The 22,716-nt window shown below is 55.2% G+C and overlaps 1 protein-coding gene across 1 annotated transcript in view; it reads right to left on the reverse strand.

Moving 5' to 3' along the window:
• Window positions 1-584: 584 nt before the first annotated feature.
• The window catches only part of HS3ST6 (heparan sulfate-glucosamine 3-sulfotransferase 6), a 35,476-nt gene continuing 13,344 nt past the window's right edge, over window positions 585-22,716 (reverse strand). The window contains exon 2 of the mRNA XM_068207271.1: window positions 585-1,582. Within this exon, the coding sequence (XP_068063372.1) occupies window positions 964-1,582 (619 nt within the window). The 3' untranslated portion in view covers window positions 585-963. The remainder of the gene's footprint in view (window positions 1,583-22,716) is intronic.

The raw sequence follows: 22,716 nt of genomic DNA on the forward strand, positions 1-22,716 counted from the left end.
CTGAGGGCCCTCCAAAACACATAATTAGCTCATTAAAGAGACAAATACAAGTCACTAATAAGATCTTAGAGGTTAATTAAATGTTTTCCCAATCTTTAATCAAGGGAAAACTAGTTAGTAGAGATTAAAGTAATTTCTGCAGCCTCCCGTGATGACCCTTGATGGCTCCAGATTTGAAAAAGTATTGAGATTATTGAACTGAAAGGGCGGAGATGGACAAATTGTGGAGAAGCTGGAATTTTCCTGGGCCACTCAAGGAACATGGGAAGGTGATCCACAGCTCCCTCTCCTTAAGCCAGGACCAGGCATTTATTCAGAACTGCTGCTGTTTGTTGTTTTGCTCAGCTGGGAAATTCCTACGGACTCTTTTTCACCTCCAAAACATCTCCCAGGACTGGTGTTTGCTGCCCAGCCCTGGCCACCAGGGACTGTGTCACCCCCAGAACCTGGTCCAGCAAAACCCCTCTGGCTGCATGGCCCAGAGGTTTCCAAAGGTCTCATTCTGGGTGGTGGATCCATGATCCCCATGCACACAAACCCACACTCCCGCCCAGAACGCTCCCAATTCATGGAGATCAGCAAGGTTTATATGGAAGAATATTTAATCTGCTCAGGGAGGGGAGAGGGCTCATCTGTGCTTTTATTAAATATTTCTCTCTACTCCAGAAAAGTCCGTTTCTTGCCAGAAAAGGTCCGATATAAATTAGAACAAAGGGAGGAGGGTGTTGGTGGGGTGGTCACAGGCATCCCTGGGCCACAATGACCATGGGCATCCCTGGGCCACAGTGACCACGGGCATCCCTTGACCACAGTGACCATGAGGATCCCTTGACCACAGTGACCATGGGCATCCCTGGGCCACAGTGACCATGAGGATCCCTTGACCACACTGACCATGGGCATCCCTGGGCCACAGTCCTGGCAGCCCAGGTGCCAGCCCCGCAGCGTGCCCTGGGGATGAGCTCAGTCCCACCCAAAATCCTGCCCTGTCATCTGGTAAAACTTCATGTTGAAGGGTCTGTAGAACTCCCGCAGGCGCTGCACCACCTGCCCGTCAATTTTGGGGTGCGGCCGCCCCTTGGATTTCCCCAGGCAGCGGGGTTTGCTCCCCCCCTCTGGCTTCTTCAGGCAGGGAAAGCCCTTGGTCTCGTTAAAATAGAAATGTCTGTCTGTCACCACCCTCTGAAGCCCCAGGAAGTCCTGGACACGGCCCATCTCCCCAGCAGGGTCGCTGACCAGCCTCTCCCCGCTGACGAAGAGGAATTTGGAGAGGGGGAAGTACTGCAGCCAGTTGTCCAGGTGCTTGGCGTAGATGCCGATCCTCACCGCGCTCCAGCTCGTGTCGATCAGTCCCGTGCTGAGGTTTTTGAAGGCCAGGGCCTGGAAGCTGGGGATGGAGGGGTTTTTGGAGAGGGTCTGTGTGTAGTCCGAGATGGCGCGGGTGACGGGGTTGCGCACCACCACGATCAGCTTCGTGTCCCGGGACATGTTGTGGATGCGCCGCGGGGCCTCCTTGGTGACAAAGTAGCTGGGGGTCTTCTCCATGGTGATCTGACCCTCCAGGGTCCGTGGCATCAGGCTCCTGAGGAGGGAGGGACATGGTCAGGGCTCAGCTGCTCCCACCTGATGTCACAACGGGTGGGAACAAGCCCCAAAACCCGGCCAGAAATGTTCAAGGGCTTCCCAGCCACAGCCACATCTCCCCTTTCCCTCCTGTCCCACCGTGTCACACCCCCTGGTCACCTCCTCATCTTCAAAACCCTTCCTGGGAGCCCCCGAGCTCCAGGCTCTCTGCCCACCTCAGCATTCCCTCTGTCCCCTCCGGAGTCTGGGTAGGAGCTCCCTGTCACCCTGCCCCACCAGCAGCATCACAGGGCGCTGCAGGCTGCTGCTTCTCCTTGGAATTCCTTCCCAGCCCTGGAAATCCCTCCTGCCCTTCTCCTGCCCCCAGCTGCAGTGGGTGATGGGCATCTCAACACAAACATTTTGGGACGGGGCTGGCGTTCATCCCTGCCTCCAGTCAGATTTCACGTCCTGGAGGTTTCAGCTCGCCCCGTGGGATTGCAGAGGAAAATCCCATCATCACTGGGGGTGATGCCCGAGCACCAGCTGGGAATGGAGATGCCCACCAAGGCTCCCTCCTCCTCGGCCTCCAGACAGGGAGCAGTTAAAGCCAGAAAAAGACTGTTTCCTTTTCAAAAGAAAGGCAGAAAAACCCTGAGGGCCCAGCCATTGTGCTGGGTAAAATTCGCTGCTCTGATTGTTCCCTCGTGCACTTTAATGAGGCATTAATTGCCGCAGAAATTACCCAGCCACGTCACCCCGTGTGACAGATCGGGTCCTCCCTGCCACCAGCACAGGCACCTGCCCCGCTGCCCTCCACACCCTCCCCTTCCACCTCCGAGGCGAATCACAACATCCTGGAATGTCTGGGAAGGGACCTCACCGATCAGCCAGTGCCACCCCTGCCAGGGCAGGGACACCTTCCACTGTCCCAGGCTGCTCCAAGCCCGTCCTGGCCTGGGACAGTGCCTGGGGCAGCCGCAGATTCTCCGGGAATTGCATCCCAGAATTGCATCCCAGAACTGCATCCCAGAACTGCATCCCAGAACTGCATCCCACTGCTGGGGCTGTGCTGCCAGGGAGCCGGGTCCCCACGGCGGCTGGGGACAGGGACAGGGACAGGGCTGTGCTGGGGCACTCACGGCTCTGCCCAGCAGCATCTGCTCCTTATGTCATGGGAAAAGCTTGAGGTTTCTGGGATTTTTCCCCCGGCCTCAGGAAAGAACACTTTATTAAAAGCATTTGCGAGCGACGCTGGGCCCCCACAGCTCCCTCCCCCAGACAAGAGGCAGGAGCCGTTTGTGGCTTTCACCCCCCACTTTTATTTTAATTTTTGCACAGTGCCAGTGTTTTTAGAGCCACTTCCTGTCCCTGGTGCCCTCACCTGGCAGCACAGCCCCTCTGTTTGGCACCAGCGGGATGCCCTTCAAGGATCCGTGAACCCCAGGGCAGCCAGGGCTGCTTTCCCCGTCCTTTCCAGGGCTTTTTCCCCAAATAACTGCACTTACCAGAGGCTGACTGACAGAGCTCCTGCTGGGAAGCACCTTCCCGAGCAGGCATTAGACCCATCCCTGCCCGCTCCCTGGGCTGGTCCAGAGCCAAGGAAAACCCAGGGCATGGGGATTCACTGGGAGCACAGCACAGCTCCACCCAGCCTCCTGCTGGGGCTTCCCGGCCAGCCAAGCACCCTGAACTTTAATTCCCTTCAGAAAATGCCACAGGCCTTTCCAGGCTGCTTCAGCAGCCTCTCCTGGCAGCTTCCCGAGGCATCCCTGCCGTGTTTCCCTGGGATTTCTGAACGGCTCCATCCTCATCCTCACCCGACCCCAACCCTCGCAGCAAACCTGAGCCAGTCCCGCTCCTCAGCGGGCAATAAATTGCTTATTACCCAATTATTATTAATTATTACCCACAGCAAACACGGGGGATGGGGGACCCGGAGAGTCCACGCTAAAGCACTGCCCGGCCCTGGAAAACCCCTCTTATCCCTCCCTTCCTCCTGCAGAGGGACATGGGGGCCAGGCTGAGCCCCCCAGGGCCATCCGCACCATCCACAGCTTAATCACAACGTAATTAACAGAGGTTTTAATGAAAGCCCGGGTTGGGAGGGGCCTCCCAGCGGCTCCCGTGGCTGTGATGGGTGCAGGGACCTTCGGTTCCTGGACTGCCCTGTCCCGGGGACATCCCGGGATCCCCTTGGGAACAGCAATTAATTATGCAACACCTCCTCTTCCTCAGCAGCCCAAGCACTCCCAGCTCCTCGCTCAATAATTAAACATTTCACATTTTCATTAACGCCCTAATACTTCCCCTAAATTAGCCCGGTTAATTATTGATGACACCCAGCTCCCTCCAGCTCTGGCTTAAACCGGCAAAGAGCAGAGCTGGCTTTGTTATGCTCCACTTTAGCCCAAACATTAGGAAGTTTAATCAAATTTACAGTTAATTCTTATTGACCCTAAGAGAGCACCGTGGGAATGCCAAGCAGTGCCTGCAGGTACAGGACACGGCAGTGGGGGAGCCTTGGAAGGAACTGGGATTTCCAGGAGGAGGGATAAAACGCTTTTGCCTCTCAATTAAGCTGATAAATGTTTGTTTTTAATTAATAAAACAACTGGCACTTGAGAGGCATCAGAGCAGAGGTTTCCTACATGGAGACATTCAACACATGAAAATGCTTCCTCGGTTAAGGTAACACACAATAAATTACAGCAGATAAAATGATGATAAAAATGCAGAAAGCTGCATTAAATAGTGATTAACAGCCACAGCAGGCAGGGAATCAAAGCAGACTTCAAAAACTGGGCCAACATAACTTTCCAGAGTTAATTGGTTCACGATTCCTGATGATTTTTGGAGCAGAACTCCTCCCAGCACCGAGCTGAGAGATCAGGGGATGCACTCTCAGGAGATAAATAAGTCTCCAGCCCAAAGCATCCCTGAGTTATCACCCAGGGCAGCTCCAGGAAGAAAATTAACTCTATCCCAGCCCAAAGCAGGAGAGCAGGACAGGCTCTGCCTACAGCTCATCCCCTGGCAGTGCCAGGCAGAGACTTCCACAGGGATCCAGGAGCAGCCTGAGCTGGGAGAGCCCAAAACCCCAGATCAGCCACACGTGGGAATGATGGGTGCTGCGGGCACAGGGGGGTGGGTGACACAGGGTCAGGGGGGGTGGGTGACACGGGGTCAAGGCTTGCAGGTTCTACGTTGTCACCAAAATGAGAAAAAAATTGGGGGGGAATCCCCTCTCCATCACTATTTTAAAAAAAAATGAGCCCTGACAAAAAAGGCTGGCCAAAAGCAGTGAAAGGCAGGGGTTTCTGCCAGAGGGGGCACTCGGCTGAGCGCTGTCTGCAGGGCAGAGTGGCTCTGTCCAGGCACCGGGATGGGGCAGGGGACGCTGGGGACAAACCCAGCACAGCTCAGCGGTGACGGCTCCGCCAGCCCCAGGCCGGGCAGGGGACAGGGGACACCCCCGGCTCCGGGGGACACCCCCGGCGGGCAGGGTGACCGGCAGCGGGAGGGGACAGAACCGTTTTTGTGTAAATGTAAAATAGTTCGGAAGGCGGAGGGGGGCCCGGGCTCGGGACAGATTTATCCCGCGGCGGCAGACACCCGGTACCGGCCGGATCTGCATATGAATCGTGGCCCGGGCTTATCGCAGCCGGGACAAGGCTGCCTTTGTGGCCCCACGGCAGCTCTGCACTTGTCAGGCTGGGACCCGCGCTGGGAAGTCGCAGATAGCGACCTTTTCCTTCGGGCAGCTCAAATAGCAGCACCTCCGCTGGGGAAAGGGTGCGAGACGGCAGCGAGGGCAGAACCTGCCCCAAATCCCTGCTTGCCGCTGCTGCGGGACCTGGCAGAGCCCTGCTCCCCAAAAACGGGAGGGCAGCCGTGCTTGCCCCATCCCAGGCCTCCCCATGGCCTCTCCTTCCCGCAGGAATCCGCGTGGGGCACGGGGGGTGAACTGGGAGGGGTGAACTGGGAAGGGATGAACTGGGAGAGGGATGAGCTGGGAGAGGGATGAGCTGGGAAGGGATGAACTGGGAGAGAGATGAGCTGGGAAGGCGATGAACTGGGACGGGTGAACTGGGAAGGGATGAGCTGGGAGAGGGATGAGCTGGGAGAGAAAAACTGGGAAGGCGATGAACTGGGATGGATGAACTGGGACGGGTGAATTGGGAAGGGATGAGCTGGGAGAGGGAAGAACTGGGACAGGTGAACTGGGAAGGGATGAACTGGGAGAGAAGAACTGGGAAGGGATGAACCAGGAGGGAAGAGCCGGGAAGGATGAACTGGGAAAGGGATGAGCTGGGAGAGAAGAACTGTGAAATGATGAACGGGGAGGGGATGAACTGGGACGGGTGAACTGAGAAGGGATGAGCTAGGAAGGATGAGCTGGGAAGGGAAGAACCGGGAGGGATGAGCTCCCCAAGCCGCCCGGGACCAAATTAGCCCGCGTTCCTTTTTATCCTAATTACCGAGCCGCTCCCCCTCGCCTTCCCCAGCAGGTCCTGGCAGTGCCCCCCAGCCGGCAGAGCCCCCCCAGCGCTCCCCATCCCCGAGCCGCCTCCATTATTTTTGATTCTTTCACCAATTCAAAAATGTGCAAATGAGGCCGCGGCTTCCCAATCAGGCCTGGCCGGGAGCTAATTGGCTTTAAGCAGGGAGACCTGAATATGCTAATGAGGGCAGTAACAAGGCTGAGATGCGCCTGGAAGGGGAGCCAAGCCCTGGGCTCCACCACGGGCTGACTGAGACACGTCAATTAACAAGCAGGCAGATAATTTATTAATGCTCCTTTGCACCCCTCTGCCCTTTGCTCCTAATTACCGTTTGATACATGAAACAGCGCGGGGGTTTGGCGGGTCGTGCTCCCAGCTGGAGCATCCCCAGGGGCTCCTCCTGCCCCCCAGAAGCTCCAAATTCCCCCCTCACCCCACAGAGGACCACGGCTGGGGGGTCTCTGGCCAACACAAAAGACCCCAGAGCTCTCCCAGCGCCACCCCACGGGGTCCCTGGGCTGGATTCAGGTGGATAAAGAGTCCCAGAGGAGGAGGAAAAGGCGGTGGGTTGTGCCACGGCTTGTCCCCGGAGGGACTGAGCCCTCCCCGAGGGGCTGCAGAGCAGGGGGTGGCTGCCCTGGGGTCTGTGGAGGGGCTCTGGGAGGTTTGGGCTGGACGTGGCACCCAGATCTGGAGATGTGCAGCGAAGGCAAGGGCAGAAAGAAGCCGGAGCCAACATTTGCATCTCGAATGGCACCCAGTTATTAACCCCCACAAGAACCGGGGCTGCCCAACACGGCTGCTTTTCCCACCCAGAAAGTCTCCCAGACCCCCTGGGATCCCAGGATTCCCGGTAGGAAGGTGTGGAAAAGGCCGTGTCCTCCCAACCCCGCAGTCCCCACACTCACTTCAGTTCCCAAATCCCAGAATTTCCATCGCATTTCCTGCCCATGTGGAAGGCCAGAGGCTGAAATTATGGGCAGCTCCAGGCCCTGGAGGACGTTTTCCTTGCATAGTTATTCCAGCCGGGTCGTTAGGGTGAAAGGTGGATTATGGAGAGCAGGAATCAGCCTCAATCAGGGCTCAGCTCCTTCCCTGCACTGGAGAAGAGGCTCTTTGGTCTCTTAATGGGGTTTGGGATGACCCCTCCTCACCCTTCTCCACTGTGGAGCTACAAGATATGGGGTCACCCCAAAAATGCCACCTGAACTCCCCAGTGACACTGGCAGGAACCCCTCACAGCCAGCACCGCTGGGTCTGTCCCTGATGGGGTCCAAAAAGAGCCCCCAGGGCCTCCTCCTCCTTGATGGAGCCCAAAAAGAGCCCCCAGGGCCTCCTCCTCCTTGATGGAGCCCAAAAAGAGCCCCCAGGGCCTCCTCCTCCTTGATGGAGCCCAAAAAGAGCCCCCAGCGCCTCCTCCTCCTTGTTGGAGCCCAAAAAGGGCCCCCAGGGACTCCTCCCTGGTGAGGTTTCAATAACTGTGAGTGACAATGCAGCTGAAGCCACTGCTTGGGTGAAAACAGGTGGGAAACAGAACAGCCCCATGAATGCCCAAAAACCCGCTCAGAACAGGGGGGCTGGAAGGTGCCCAGCCATGATGGGGGGCACTGAATCCCAAAAACCCCTCAGAACAGGGGGGCTGGAAGGTGCCCAGCCATGATGGGGCACTGAATCCCAAAAACCGCTCAGAACAGGGGGGCTGGAAGGTGCCCAGCCATGATGGGGCACTGAATCCCAAAAACCCCTCAGAACAGGGGGGCTGGAAGGTGCCCAGCCATGATGGGGCACTGAATCCCAAAAACCCCTCAGAACAGGGGGGCTGGAAGGTGCCCAGCCATGATGGGGCACTGAATCCCAAAAACCGCTCAGAACAGGGGGGCTGGAAGGTGCCCAGCCATGATGGGGCACTGAATCCCAAAAACCCCTCAGAACAGGGGGGCTGGAAGGTGCCCAGCCATGATGGGGCACTGAATCCCAAAAACCGCTCAGAACAGGGGGGCTGGAAGGTGCCCAGCCATGATGGGGCAGTGAATCCCAAAAACCGCTCAGAACAGGGGGGCTGGAAGGTGCCCAGCCATGATGGGGCACTGAATCCCAAAAACCCCTCAGAACAGGGGGGCTGGAAGGTGCCCAGCCATGATGGGGCAGTGAATCCCAAAAACCGCTCAGAACAGGGGGGCTGGGGGCTGGCACGTGCCCAGCCTGGTGTGACCCTGGGCTGGGCTGTGTCCAGGGCTGCACTGGCAGCTCTCCATCCCTCTGGAATGAAGCCCCTCAGCGTGGCAGCAATCAGGAATCTGCTCTCCTGGGCAGCTCCCCAGTGTCCCTTTGATTCCCGAGGGGACAGCCTGTGGCAGGTGTCCTGCCTGTGACCCGGGTCAGCCCAGGGCTCTGATCTCCAAATGACCCTTCCCAGCAGTGCCCGTGTGTCCCGCTCAAACAGCTTGCAGATGAAGGAGCAACAGACTGGAGATGATTTATTCAGGAATTAAAGGTTCAGTACCCCTTTTAAGGGCTGTGCCTCGGCACTGTCAGCCTTCATTGCACACAATTAAAGGGCTTGGCTGCCCCAGCCCCCGCTCCTGCCTTCCAGGGGAAGGAAATCAAACGAAAGCAACCCCCTCCCAGCGCCCCCGCCGAGCCCCGGCCCCGGGGGGCTCTGCTGAAGGACTCGGGAGCTCAGGAGTGGCCCTGACCTCCAGCCTGGGAAGCTGCTCCAGCTCCATTTCTGCTCGGGATGGGGGATGGAGCTCTTGGGTTTGCTCCGTTTGCAGGAGGGGATGCTCGGGGTTGGAGTCCTCAAAGGAAAGCGAAGGCTGTCCCTGCAGCTGGAGCAGCACTGGGGAGGATTTATCCCTGCTCCTGGTTATCCCTTCTTCTTTTTATTCCTCCTCCTGGTTATCCCTTCTCCTGGTTATCCCTTCCCCCTTTTATTCCTTCTCCTCGTTATCCCTCATCCTGGTTATCCCTTCTTCTTGTTATCCCTCATCCTGGTTATCCCTTCTTCTTGTTATCCCTTCTTCTTTGTTATCCCTCATCCTGGTTATCCCTCATCCTGGTTATCCCTCATCCTGGTTATTCCTCCTCCTGTTTTATTCCTCTGGAGCAAACTCGACCCCTCCAGCAGCTCAATTCTGTGCAGTGAAGGCGCTGCAAACTCCACCCGAATCCCAGCCCAGGCTCCAGTTTCCCTCTCCCTCTTCTGGGCGGGGAGATCGGGATAAAACCCGGCACGGTGGGGATGGATTCCTCCCTTCCGAGCCCTGAGAGCTGCGGTGGCTGCGGGGAGCAGCTCCCGCGGGCTCGAGCAGCAGGAATTCAATGAAAAGCTTCCTTCCTCTTAGGAAAGAAAGGGAAGAAACCCGCTGGCAGCAGCGCTGGGATAATCCCTTTGCAAGGCAGTAAATTTCCCTGCAGCTCCCCCGGAAAGTAATCCGGCGGATTATTGCACCTTTCAGCACAGGCAGCCTTTAAACAGCCTCTCTCCTCCCCGTGGATCTGGTGCTTTATGACCTGACCTGCTGTCTGAGCAGGGGGAAACACAAATTACCCTCCTCTGAACCTGCAGCACAGACACTGGTGACAGATTTTATCCCCCTGGTGACGGGGGTCCTTGGCAGCGCCAATAAATAAGGAAAAACTGCTCATGGAGCTGCTGGGGAGGGAAGGGGACCCCACTAACCCTGACCTATCCCAAGGTTTAAAAAAAAAAACCAAAAACCAAAAACCAAAAAAAAAAAAAAAAAAAAGAAAAAAATCCCCAAGTCCACTCTGTCTAAAGATCTTGGTTTCAATTACAGATTTTAAAATTACACTCATTAGTTCTCACTAAATTATGCCCTCACAGCAACAGGCTGGTCCTGCCTGGTTTCCCACCTTGATGTGGGAGAGCACAGGGAAGGCATAAAAAGGTCACAAAAGTCATTGGGGTTTCCAGGTTTACAGTTTCACAGACAGCAGAAATAGGAATTCTTCCACTTCCTGATGCTTGGCTGAGCAGAAGGAAAAGGAAAGGAGGGACCCTTTCCACTATCCCAGGTTCCTCCAGCCTGGCCTGAGACACTTCCAGGGATCCAGGGGCAGCCACAGCTTCTCTGGGCACCCTGTGCCAGGGCCTGCCCACCCTCCAGGGAGGGATTTATTCCCAAAATCCCATCCATCTATCATCCATCCATGGATCCATCCATCCATCCATGGATCCATCCATGGATCCATCCATCCATCCATCCATCCATCCATCCATCCATCCATCCATCATCCATCCCCCATCCATCCATCATCCCTCCATCCATCCATCATCCATCCCCCATCCATCCATCATCCATCATCCATCCATCCCCCATCCATCCATCCATCCATCCATCCATCCATCCATCATCCATCCATCCATCCATCCATCCATCCATCCATCATCCCTCCATCCATCCATCCATCCATCATCCATCATCCATCATCCATCCATCCATTCATCATCCATACATCCATCCATCCATCCATCCATCATCCATCATCCATCATCCATCCATCCATTCATCATCCATACATCCATCATCCATCCATCCATCCATCCCCCATCCATCCATCCATCCATCCATCCTTCCTCCATCCATCCATCATCCATCCATCCCTCCATCCATCCATCATCCATCATCCCTCCATCCATCCATCCATCCATCCATCATCCATCCATCCATCATCCATCCATCCATCCATCATCCATCATCTATCCATCATCCATCATCCATCCATTCATTCATCATCCATACATCCATCATCCATCCATCCATCCATCCATCCATCCATCATCCATCCATCCATCCATCCATCATCCATCCATCCATCCATCCATCCCCATCCATCCATCCATCCATCCATCATCCATCCATCCATCATCCATCCCTCCATCCATCATCCATCCATCCATCATCCATCCATCCATCATCCATCATCCATCCATCCATCATCCATCCATCCCCCATCCATCCATCCCCCATCCATCCATCCATCCCCCATCCATCATCCATCCATCATCCATCCATCCATCATCCCTCCATTCCAGCCTGTCCCTGTGGAGCCGTTTGTCCTTGTCCTGTCACCACCACTCCGAGTGCATCCATCCCGTCGCTGCCACACCCCGGGGGACACTGGCCAGAGGCACTCCCAGCCCACGGCCACTGCTCCCTGAGCCACAGCTCCCAGCTAATTAGCCCAGCCTAATTAACCAGGGCACAGCGCAGGTGGCAGGACCCACATTCCCCTCTGCGGCGGTGGCTCCGGGGGTCCCTCCTTGTCCCAGTCCCGGGGTGCAGGCGAGGGGCACCCCCAGAATCCCTGCCCGCCCCGGGCCCGCAGGTGCGGGAGCAGCGGGAGCCCGGCAGGGAGGAAGGAAGGAAGGAGAGGAGAAGGAGGAGGAGGAGGAGGAGGAATTATCCACACATGTCCGCCAGAGGCAACCCCTCCCGCTGCCGGCCAATTGACAGCTGCCCTGATTTGATCAGCAGCTGCTGACGAGGCATCAGACAAGTCCCCAGAGCCATGAATAATTTCAGGCTATTTGCGGTTATTTGATCTCAGTATGGGGCGGCCGCGCCGCCAAGCCCGGACCCTGGCGGAGCCACGGGAAGGGGCAGCCGGGCTCTCCAGATGGCTCCAAGGCCACCGTGGGCAGGGCTGGCTGTCCCCTGGCTGTCCCCTCCCTCCTGCACAGCCAGGGGAACGGGGAAGGGACTCGCCAACAACTTTCAGGGAATAGAAAAGATCCCCCAGCCCCACGAATCCTAACATGACCCATTCCAACGGTTCCAAGTCATTTATCCAGTTTCTCCTCTTGCCAAAGGACAAAAGGGAGCACTTGGTGCCTTCTGGGCTCCGAAGCCACGTGCCAGGGCCACCAGGTCCCGCTGGCATCACCGAGGCTCAGATGTTGGGATGGAATTAATCACGGTTGGATCCGATGCTCGGAAATCAGAGATGTGAGGGGTGAGCCCCTGCCCTCAGAGCAGCACCTCCCCCATCTCCACTGGCTGATCCATGCCTACATCTCATGGAAGCCTCTGCAGAAACACTGTCCCAGTCTGGCTTTGCCCTGCTGAGCAAGCACCAAGTGCTGCTTGAAATCCTGAGTGAAACTTCAGCTCCAAACCAACCAGCAGCTGCTCTGAAGCGCTTCCAGAGCGGCCTCATTTCCACCTCAGCACACATCCTCAGTCCTGCCTGGGGAGCTACAGCCAGGGCTGGCCCTGCAGACCTGGGCATCCATCAGCACTGGCTCCAGGCACACTTTCCAGCACTCTTGGCCAGATCCACAAAGGAATTTGGGAGCACCGAGATCAGCAGTGACTTTGCACCTCAATCCCCCATGAAGGGGATCCCCCTCACTGCCCAGCCCAGCCCCCAAACTGAGCCAGAGCCTCGCTCTGCTCTGGTCCCCTCCTTCCACCCATCCTGCCAGGAGCACCTCCCAGCTGGGGACACCCTGTGTCCCCCTGCACCAAACCCTGGTTGGGGACACCTGTGACCCCAGCACCAAACCCTGGTTGGGGACACGCCATGTCCCCCAGCACCAAACACTGGTTGGGGACACCTGTGACCCCAGCACCAAACCCTGGTTGGGGACACCCCATGTCCCCCTGCACCAAACCCTGGTTGGGGACACCCCTCTGTCCCCCTGCACCAAACCCTGGTTGGGGAAACCCCTCTGTCCCCCTGCACCAAACCCTGTTTGGGGACACCCCATGTCCCCCAGCACCAAACCCTGGTTGGGGACACCCCATGTCCCCCAGCACCAAACCCTGGTTGGGGACCCCCAGCAATGGGGTGTGAGCAGGAGGTGCCCTGTGGGACAGGAGAGGGGACAGAGCCAGCAGTGCCCTCCCCAGGTGGCAGCTCCATGTGGCCCTCAGCAGCTCCAGGAAGATCCCAAAGCCTGCCGGGGCTGTGGGGTTTGGCCCGAGGGAGGGCAAGCTCCACCTTGGGGCAATCAGAACCAACCCCCGTGGGCACCTGGGCCGGGTTCCAGGGCTGGCACACAAGTGGCACCATCTGCACCCCTCTCCTGGCTGGGCACAGCCACCCTGGGGGGCTGCGGGGTCCAGGGCAGGTGTCTGAACCCAGGACATCCCTCTGGCTGCCCTGGCTGGCTCCAGGCCCTGGCAGGGGGCTCGGAGACCTTGGCACAAAGTCAAAACCACCTGTGACTTCGATTTTAGACCATGGAAAAAACTACCAGCTTTGTGTGAGGAATTACAAGCCACAAGGGTTTGAGTGATGTGGTAGTTGAGTTAACACAGGGTGAAAAAGTGGAATTTTGGGGTTTTAGAATGGGGTTCAAGGGGACAAGCTGGAGGGATTTGGGCGTGTCCTGACCTTCTTCTCCTTCTCCTTGCCCTCCATGTCTCGCTGTGATGGTGACACTTTTCTGTTGGTTTAAGGCACAGACACACTGTCCAATATAAATGACAGACATTGGCACGTTATTGTAAACGTGGCACACGGAGTTTTGGGTATAAAATGTGAACACCGCCCTGAGGGCAGACAGAATGCCATGGCCGACCTGCTGGACAGAGCTCAGCAGGGCAGAGAGAGAATGTTCTGGATAAGGGAAATTAAACAACCTGGAGAAGCCGACCCTGCGCATTCAGACTCTTCCTTTGGCTGCTCGGGCTGGAAACGAGGACTTCTACACTCTTGGGGTCACCTTGACACCCAGACCCTGGGAGGCAGGGAGCAGGTGCCCCACAGACCCTGGTGGGCACTCAGGTGTGGGACAGGGCAGGACAGGAGGGGGTGGGCACAGCACAGCGATGCCACAGCTGCACATGGGCACTCAGGGCTGGAATGTGCTGGGGCGGCAGTGGCAGAGCCCTGGTGGCCGGGCACGGGGCACCCAGAAATTCCCATTTTCCCCGGGTTCTGTAATGCCTTTGACAGGGGATGGAGGGGCTGCTTCTGCCTGGCCCTGGTATGAACCCGATGGCCTGGAAGGGGCAGCAGCTCTGTGTCGCCCTGTTCTTTTGAGAGCTTTAAAGTTCTTCTAAAAGTTCCTATGCCTTCTGATATTTACATATTTCAACTGAATTTTCTCGTACATGTTCATGTAAATAATTATTGTTTTGCATTCTTCTTCATGAGTAGAGAGAATTGATGGACTGTTGGTTTGTCTAGTGTGGTTGGAGAGGTGGCAGTTTCACTCTCCAATCGACTGTCACTTTTACTATTGTATATATAGTGGAGTCAAAAAATAAAGTTAGCTTTTTTAAGTTCTTTTTTTTTTCCTTTTACATCTAGCTTACTTCTGTGAGTTATTTCGTGTCACAGTGTTACAGCTCTGCAGAGCCCCAGCCTGGCCCCCGGCTAATCCATCTGCAGGTGACAGCCCCCCTGAGCCCTGCAGAGTCACCTGCAGGGACACAGGGACGGAGCCAGGAGTGCCCAGCCCTCACCTCATGGCGCTTTCCAGGCTGAGCAGGGCAAGGAGCCACAAGTGCACCTCAAAGGAGAGAGGCTTTGGGTCCCCCAAAAGCTCCCAGGTGAGAACAAACCATGCCCTTGTCCCCGTCCCCAGCATCCCTCAGCCAAACCCCTGCACCCCACAGCTCAGAGCCTCCTCCTCGCCTTCGGGGGCTCACAGGGGGAGTGTGACCCCAAACCCCCGGTGCTGGCCACCAGCTCCACCCTCGGCTGCTGTGTCCCCCCAGAGCAGGCTCTGCCTCTCCACAGCCACGTCCCACACGTGTCCCAGCTCAGGGTGGCTCCAGGCTGGAGGAGCTCATCTGTCCCCCCTGCTCCAAAGCCCAGAACTGGTTTTTGTGGTGTTCGTCTCGGGTCTGATGCTGTCACGCTGCTCTTGTTGGGATGGAAAAGAAAATGCATCCAGTTTTCCACAGAAACAGCAAAGATTCCCCATCTGTGTCAAATTTGTAATCCAGCCTGAGGGAAGATGGGAAACAAATTTAGCTTTTTTTTTTTTTTTTCCTATCAGAAAAAGCCTCATTTCCTGGCGAGGAGCTTCACCCACGGCATGGCAGGGGTGGGAGCCACCATTCCCAAACTTCTCTTTGCCATCCCATCCAGTGGAAGGGAACTGGGAGAGGAGCCCCAGCACGGAGCAAACGGCTCTGGTCTCCTTAACCTGCTCAGCCCCTCCCAGTGTGTGCAGGGCTCCCCTGCAGCCCCTCACACTGACCCCACAGCTGCTGCCTGCACAGGTGAGGGAGAAGCCCCACAAATCCAGCCAAGCCTGGACCACTTGGGAGGCTTGGGAATGTGGGGATGCTGCTGGGAGCCCCCTTCCCCCGCTCAGCTGGTCCCCAGGTGAAGGAAATCCCCCACTGAGGGGGGAGCTGGGGTGGATTATGAACTTTGCTGCAAAAAAAAAAAAGGAAAGCTGTTCCTCCAGCCATGGCAAAAGGGGCTGTGGAGATGTTGGGAAGGCTCAGGAATGTCCCAGGAGAGGTTGGACAGGGCTTGGAGAACCTGGGACAGTGGAAGGTGTCCGTGCCCTTGGCAGGGGTGGCTCTGGATGGGCTTTAACGTCCCTCCAACCCAAACCACTCTGGAATTCCAGGATATCCTGAATTTTCTGCAGCTCCCGGATCTCTGGGTGAGCCCCAGGTGATGGAGATGGGGGCTCCATCCATCCTGTCAGTGCTCCCTCCCTCCCTCCCTCCAGCAGGAGGAATTCTCTAACTGGGAATTCTCTAACAAAACACTTCTTTTCACTGGAAAAGCTTCAGCTTGTGGCAACTGGAGCTATTTGTGAGACAGAACTGGATTTTGCATATTTTTAGCCTGGTTTCCTAAGGAAGTGTGGCTGGAGCAATCACACCCTCTGTCTGTCTGTCCGTCCAGCTGTCTGCCCTGTCAGATCCCACCGGCCCATTCCAGCTGGATTTGAGGGAGGACAAGGATCAAAAATAGGAATTTTTGCACATTTCCATGGAAAGCTGCAGCTGAGTGGTGGCCAGGACCCTGAGCACTGCCACGGCTCAGGAGGAGGCAGCTCCAGACAGCCCAGAGCCAGCAGCCCCACCCACACCAGTCCACACCAGTCCCACCAGCCCAGGCTCCCCAGTTCCCACTCAGCACCAGGTGTCTGTGCAGGAATCATTGTGGAGGGAGCACAAATGCACCCTCTGCACCTAAATCTGCTCTGGAGGAGTTGGACATACCTCAGTGCCCTTCCCAAAAAGCCCCTTGGGGTGTCCCTGTCCCCCACCCCAGGCGGAGCCTGTTCCCAAGCAGGAGAATCCATCCCAAATCCTGCCCCACACCCCAGGGAAGTGCCAGTCTCCAGGGACTCTGCTGGTTTGTCCCCACTCTGCCTTTTCCATAGGGAACACAATGAGGAAGTGTCCCAGCACATCCCAGCCTCAGGTGTGAGCTCTTCCCAGTGAGGAAAACACCCCAGGATCAGGAAATCCATGTTTTCAGTGAGGAAGACACCCTGGGAATGGGCAAATCCATGTTCCCAATGAGGAAAACACCCCAGGATCAGGAAATCCATGTTCTCAGTGAGGAAAACACCTTGAGATGGGGCAAATCCATGTTCCCAATGAGGAAAACACCCCAGGACTGGGCAAATCCATGTTCCCAATGAGGAAAACACCCCAGGACTGGGCAAATCCATGTTCCCAATGAGGAAAACACCCCAGGATTGGCCAAATCCATGTTCTCAGTGAGGAAAACACCATGGGATCAGTAAATCCATATTCCCAAGGGCTCCTCACTCCCCCTGAGCCCAGCACAGGACCATGGACACTCATTTCCCTTTGTCTACAGCACTGGGAGTGGTTTGGTGAACCAAAATTCCAGCAATTCCAGGAGGCTGAACCCATTCCCCAGCTCCCACAGCACCTCCATCCTTAACTCAGCCCTGGAGGCTCCGGAGCTGAGGGATGAGCAGGGGGATGATGGATGGGAACATCCCTGGGCAGCAGAGCCTGAGGAATCAGGGAGCCAGGGCTGGAGCCAGCCTGACAGGCTGCAACAGGTCAATTCCTTCATGGAAATGCTGCCCAGGGCAGGGGTGGATCCCCATCCCTGCAGGGAGTGAAAAGTTCTGTGGATGTGGCACTTGGGGACATGGGTGCGATGCCTTTTTTAAAAGGTTTTGGCTTTTACATTTTTCACATTCTGTGCTGCTTTGGTGTGTGGGTCTGGGCTTCATGTTAGGGGATGGCGAGCTCTCTGCACAGAGAAGGGAGACAAAACAATTCCTGCTCCAGCTGGGGACCAAGGACAAATGATCCAAATCTCAGCCCAAGAGCACAAACAACGTGGGCTGGAGAGAGAAAAACAAGCAGGATGGGACTGCATGGGCTAAAGCTGGAATGGGACAATGAACTCCAATGTGCCAATGGAGCAGAGCTGATCACAGTGAGAGACCTTGAGTCCATTTTTGGGACCCCTTTGGTTCATCTTGGGTGCAGCCCTGGCTGGGCTCTTGTGCTGCCCAAGGTGGATCCATGGAGGAGATCCTTTTAATAAATCCCTGCTTTATTCTTTAACTCTCTAGTCTGCTCTAGGCCAGCCTTCACAAGGTATCAGGTGGTGGCCGTGGCAGTGCTGGGGAATGGTTGGACTCTGATCTCAGAGGGCTTTTCCAACCTCAGTGATTCCAAGGGATTTAAAGGACTTGAAGGAGCAAGGCTGCAGCAGCTCAGGAGCAGCCTCTGGTGAGGAAAAGCCCAGACAGCACAGCCATGGATTCAGGAAGGGCAGCACACTCTGGGTCTGGTAACACCCAGCCTAAAAACATCCCCAGGCAGCAGCCAGGAGAGCAGCAGCTCCTGGGGCTGCCCCTGGATCCCTGGCAGTGCCCAAGGCCAGGCTGGACAGGGCTTGGAGCAGCCTGGGACAGTGGAAGGTGTCCCTGCCATGGCAGGGGTGGCACTGGATGGGCTTTGAGGTGCCTTCCACCCCAAACCATTCTGGGATTCCATGGAACATGGACTAGGAGCAAGGCAATGATCCCACACTTCTGTGGGGTTGCCCACCCCACAGGAAGCCCAGGCAGAGCCCAAGCAGGACCCTGGTGTGCTCTGTGTCCCTGGGACGTGAGGGGCAGGGATCTTCCCAAGCCCAGTGCCCGGCAGCTGCTGCAGGACCACAATTTTCCTTTCCCCCCCACCCTTTTTGAATGCCAGGGAGGGAAAATGCGGGGCTGTGTGGAGCTCTGGGAGCGGCAGGGGGCCAGGAGGCGTTCCTGCCACGGCGCCACCGGGACAGGCAGGACACTGGGGGCTTGTTTGCTGCTGGAGCCCCGCAGGGTGGGATGTTCTGGAGCCTCTCCCAAATCCTCCCTGCGCTGGTGACAGCCCCCCAGGCGTGGGATATCTCCTGCCAGTGTCCCCTGCTCACCCCCGGGGATGGGGACAATGGGGACGTGGCACTGCAGGGATTGTCCCCCGACTCTCCCAGTTCTGGGCTCTGCTGCCCCATCCCGGGGGAAGGGAGGGAAGTTGGGAGCTGCACTCGGGTGTAAAGTGGCTCCAAATTCTCCCTAAAAATGCTCCAGGAAAGCCTCGGGATCGAAGGGGCTGGTGCAGGGCATTCACTGGAATCACAGAACTGCTGAGGTGGGAAAAGCCCCAAATCAATCCAGCCCTTCCCCAGCACTGCCAAGGCCACTGCCCCGTGTCCCCAAGAGCCACATCCACAGGGCTTTACCTCCCTGCAGGGGTGGGGACCCCACCCCTGCCCTGGGCAGCATTTCCAGGACGGAATTTTTCCTAAAATTCCACCTAAACCTCCCCTGGCCCAGCCTGAGCCTTGTCACTCAGGCTTGGCACACACCCCGTGCCAGTGGGCACCGGGATAATCCCCCCATGGATCCCCCCATGGAATGCCAAGGGTGTCACACAGGCAGCCAGCAGGAATCCTGCTCCAGGAATAAATTTAAATATTGGGGAGTTAAAGTAGTTCTGAAAAGTGACCTTGCAGCAAATTGGTTTTTCCCTGCACAGCAGCACAGCAGCTTTAGAGTAAAACAACACAACCCCAACCCTTCTTTAGGCATTCCCAAATAGTTTTTTTTTTTTTCTCCCAGTTATTGTGAAAATTTTAGATCAGAAAACGTGTTGGGTAAAAATATTCAATTCCCCACAGCCTGCAGAGCCTCATCAAAAATCCATTTGAAGTATTACTCTCAAATCCCTCATGGCAATGGGATATTTTAAGGTCAGTTAAACTTATTATTCACTCAAGATTTGCTTTCAGGTCCCTGCATATTTCAAACAGATTTTCCCTCATCTCTAACCCCAGTGTGTTACAAAAAGCCCTTTCCTCCTCCTCCCTCCTTTTTTTTTCCTGAAAAGAAAAAAATAGTTGTCAAAAGAAAAGATCCTAATCAAAAACAGCTTCTGAAGCCTTAAAAGCTGCTACAGTTTGTACTTGTTACCCAAAAACACTGACGCTATCTCCAGATCCCTAAATCCCCTGACTCCCGGAACACTGAATGGAGCCGTGCTCGGGAAAGAGGAATTAACTCAAATTTGTTTTCCTTATTTGCAATTCATTTCCTTGCAACAGGCTTTAAACACAGGTTTATTTTTTTCTCCCTTTCCTATAACAAGGAAAGAAAGCAACTTCCAAACCTGCAGCCTGGGTTATTTATGGATTATTTAGGAATTCCAGCTTGATGGAACTGCAGTTTCTGCTTCTACCATGCCTTTGCCCTCACAGGTACTTTTGGTTGGGCTTTTTTACATAAAGGTCACCTAAAAATTACAAATTTTAAATTTCCTCTGAAGCACAAATCTCCTTTTTCAGCCTGGAGAGGAGAAAGCTCCAGGGAGAGCTCCAGGGCCTGAAGGGGCTCCAGGAGAGCTGGAGAGGGACTGGGGACAAGGCATGGAAGGACAGGACACAGGGAATGGCTTCAGTTTGGAAAAGGGGAGATTTGGGTGGGATCTTGGGAAGGAATTCCTGGCTGTGAGGGTGGGGAGGGGCTGGGATGGATCTCCCAGAGAAGCTGTGGCTGCCCCTGGATCCCTGGGATGTCCAAGGCCAGGGCTTGGAGCAGCCTGGAAGGTGTTGGGATTGGAACCAGATGAGCTTTAAGGTCCCTTCCAAACAATCCAGTCTGGAATTCCCCGATTCCATGACCAGGACCCATCTGAGCTCGTGGTCAGACCCTGTAACACACACAGGGTGGGGCCACTCCCAAATCCCCCCTTCCCTGGGCTGGAGGGGATTTGGGAGAACAAGAACCATCCTTACAAACCTCGCTCTGCTCCCTGCCTGCTGCTCAGCGTTTAGTTTACACCCTGGAGAACAATTCCCTAAAACCCCCGAAGTCACAAACAGCCTTCAGAGCCCTGCCCAAAGCCACCACGGGAGGCAGATTGAGAGGAAGAGACTGCAAGTGCCCTCATCTTGCTGCGGAGAGCAAAGACTTTGGGAATGATTCCCTGCGGCAAGCACATTCTTCTGTCTCAGGATTTTTCATAGAGGAGCACAGAGAGAAGAAAGAGAAAACAATTTCTGTTTCTGCTCCTTGTTCTCCCATGTGGAATGTGTTTGGAGAATTGTTTACCTGGGGTGATTGCTTGGTTGGGTTCTGGTGAGGATTGTTGGAGCTGATGGCCAATCCAACCCACCTGTGGCTGCACTCTCAGAGAGGGGCAGGAGTTGTGAGTTAGTGAGATATGGGAGTTAGAAAAGCAGGTTTGTAGTTTTAGTGTCTCCTTTAAATAGTACATTAATGGGTTATAGCACAGTTATAATAAAGAAATCATCCAGCTTCTGAACTGGAGTCACTCATCAGCATTCCTTCCCACCGGGTTCACCTGCGTTTACAATGATTCCCCCCTCTGTCCCTGCAGCCATCTGGCCTGCATTTCTCCACTGACTCCATCAGACTGTGCTGCTTTCATCCCCAGCCCTGCCAGCTCTGCCCTGCTCCCTGCAAACACGTGCACCCCCCATCCCTGCTCCTTCCCAGTGAGACAGAGTGAAAATCTAACAGGGTAGAAATCCATTTGGATTTAGGTGAAATGTGCCGCTTTGAGCTTACTAGTATAAGTAAAATATGCAGTTTAGTCTGGTAACTTTGCAGCACTAGTAAAACTGCCCCAGCTGAGGAGAAAGAATGCGAATTTCCAAGCTGAAGAGATGAGAGATAAAAAAGACTCCTCGGAACTTGAAACAGACAGGGCAAAGTGACCCACTTTCTGTGACCCACCCGCTTTCTGTAATTTCTGACAAAAAACTGGGTACAAGTGTAACTAGCTGTAAGTGTAACACAAAATTAGCAGAATGAATATGCATGAACCTATTGCAAAATTCTATGCATATGTAAAACAGTAATGAGTAATACAAAAGGATCGGGAGTCCTCAGGGGTACGCATGTCCTTTGAAGGGGGACGGTCCTTTACATGTGTGCAGCACTGTAATAAACATACCGTCCCTACAAATCTTTATAGGAATTGTGGGGTTTTGATTTTTCGAGCCAACCTGGCCCTCAGAGCTGCTCCTACCCACGGATTTCTCCCTGAAAATCCCTGTTTGGCCAAAACACGGCAGGGTGAGGGGTAATTCCGAGTTGGAACACAGAGACAGGAGGATCCTGGTGGATCCTGCCAGGAGGGGCTGGGAGGGGAGAGCTCCTGCCTGAGCAGAGCCCCCAAAAAGAGGTTTTCCCTCAGATCCCACACTGCTCTCCAGCCTGACATCACCCAGGCTCTGCTGGGCACTGGCACATGGGATAACATGTGGGATAGCATAGGATAAAACATGGGATAGCATGGGATAAATCATGGGATAACACATGGATAACATGTGGGATAGCATGGGATAGAATGGGATAAAATGGGATAAAATGGGATAAAACAGGGGATAACACATGGATAACATGTGGGATAGCATGGGATAGAATGGGATAAAATGGGACAAAACAGGGGATAACACATGGATAACATGTGGGATAGCATGGGATAACACATGGATAACATGTGGGATAGCATGGGATAGAACAGGGGATAAAACATGGGATAACGCATGGATAACGTGGGATAGCATGGGATAAAACATGGGATAACACATAACAGGATAGCATGGGATAAAGCATGGGATAAAGCATGGGATAACACATGGGATAACACACGGGACAGAACGTGGGATAAGACATCCAGGCTGTCCCAGTCAAGGTGTGGGATCTCAAACCACCTTCTCCCATCAGCCCACTCTTCCACCTCTCGCTGCCAGCCAGGATTTAGGATTTCTTCCCTCTAACAAGCAGAGCATCCAAAGGGGGACCAGAAGCCAGAACTGCAAATACCAGGATGGAACAGGAGAAATGGGAACGTTGCACTGTTCCAGCAGCAAAGACTCCACCACCTGCACCTCTGCAGCCTTCCAAGGGCTAGAGGATCCCCCGTCTGTCCCAAGCTGTCACCCCCACGCTGGCCATGGGAACTGACCTACGAACCATGAAGCTCCTTCACAGCTGCTCTTTGGGATCAGGCTGAGCTTCCCCCAAGCAGGAAGATCCCAGCCCTGGCTCTCTCCCCACTGGAGATGATTTCCTCTCCCAGCCCATGCAGCCAAAGAAGTCTGCATGCGTAGGGTCGGCTTCTCAAGGTTGTTTATTTTCTCTTATTTATAACAAGCTTTCTCAAGGAGCTGTGGTCTGTCTAGCAGGTCAGTC

Source organism: Anomalospiza imberbis, chromosome 16 (genome assembly GCF_031753505.1).
Source record: "Anomalospiza imberbis isolate Cuckoo-Finch-1a 21T00152 chromosome 16, ASM3175350v1, whole genome shotgun sequence".
Classification (NCBI taxonomy): Eukaryota; Metazoa; Chordata; class Aves; order Passeriformes; family Viduidae; genus Anomalospiza; species Anomalospiza imberbis.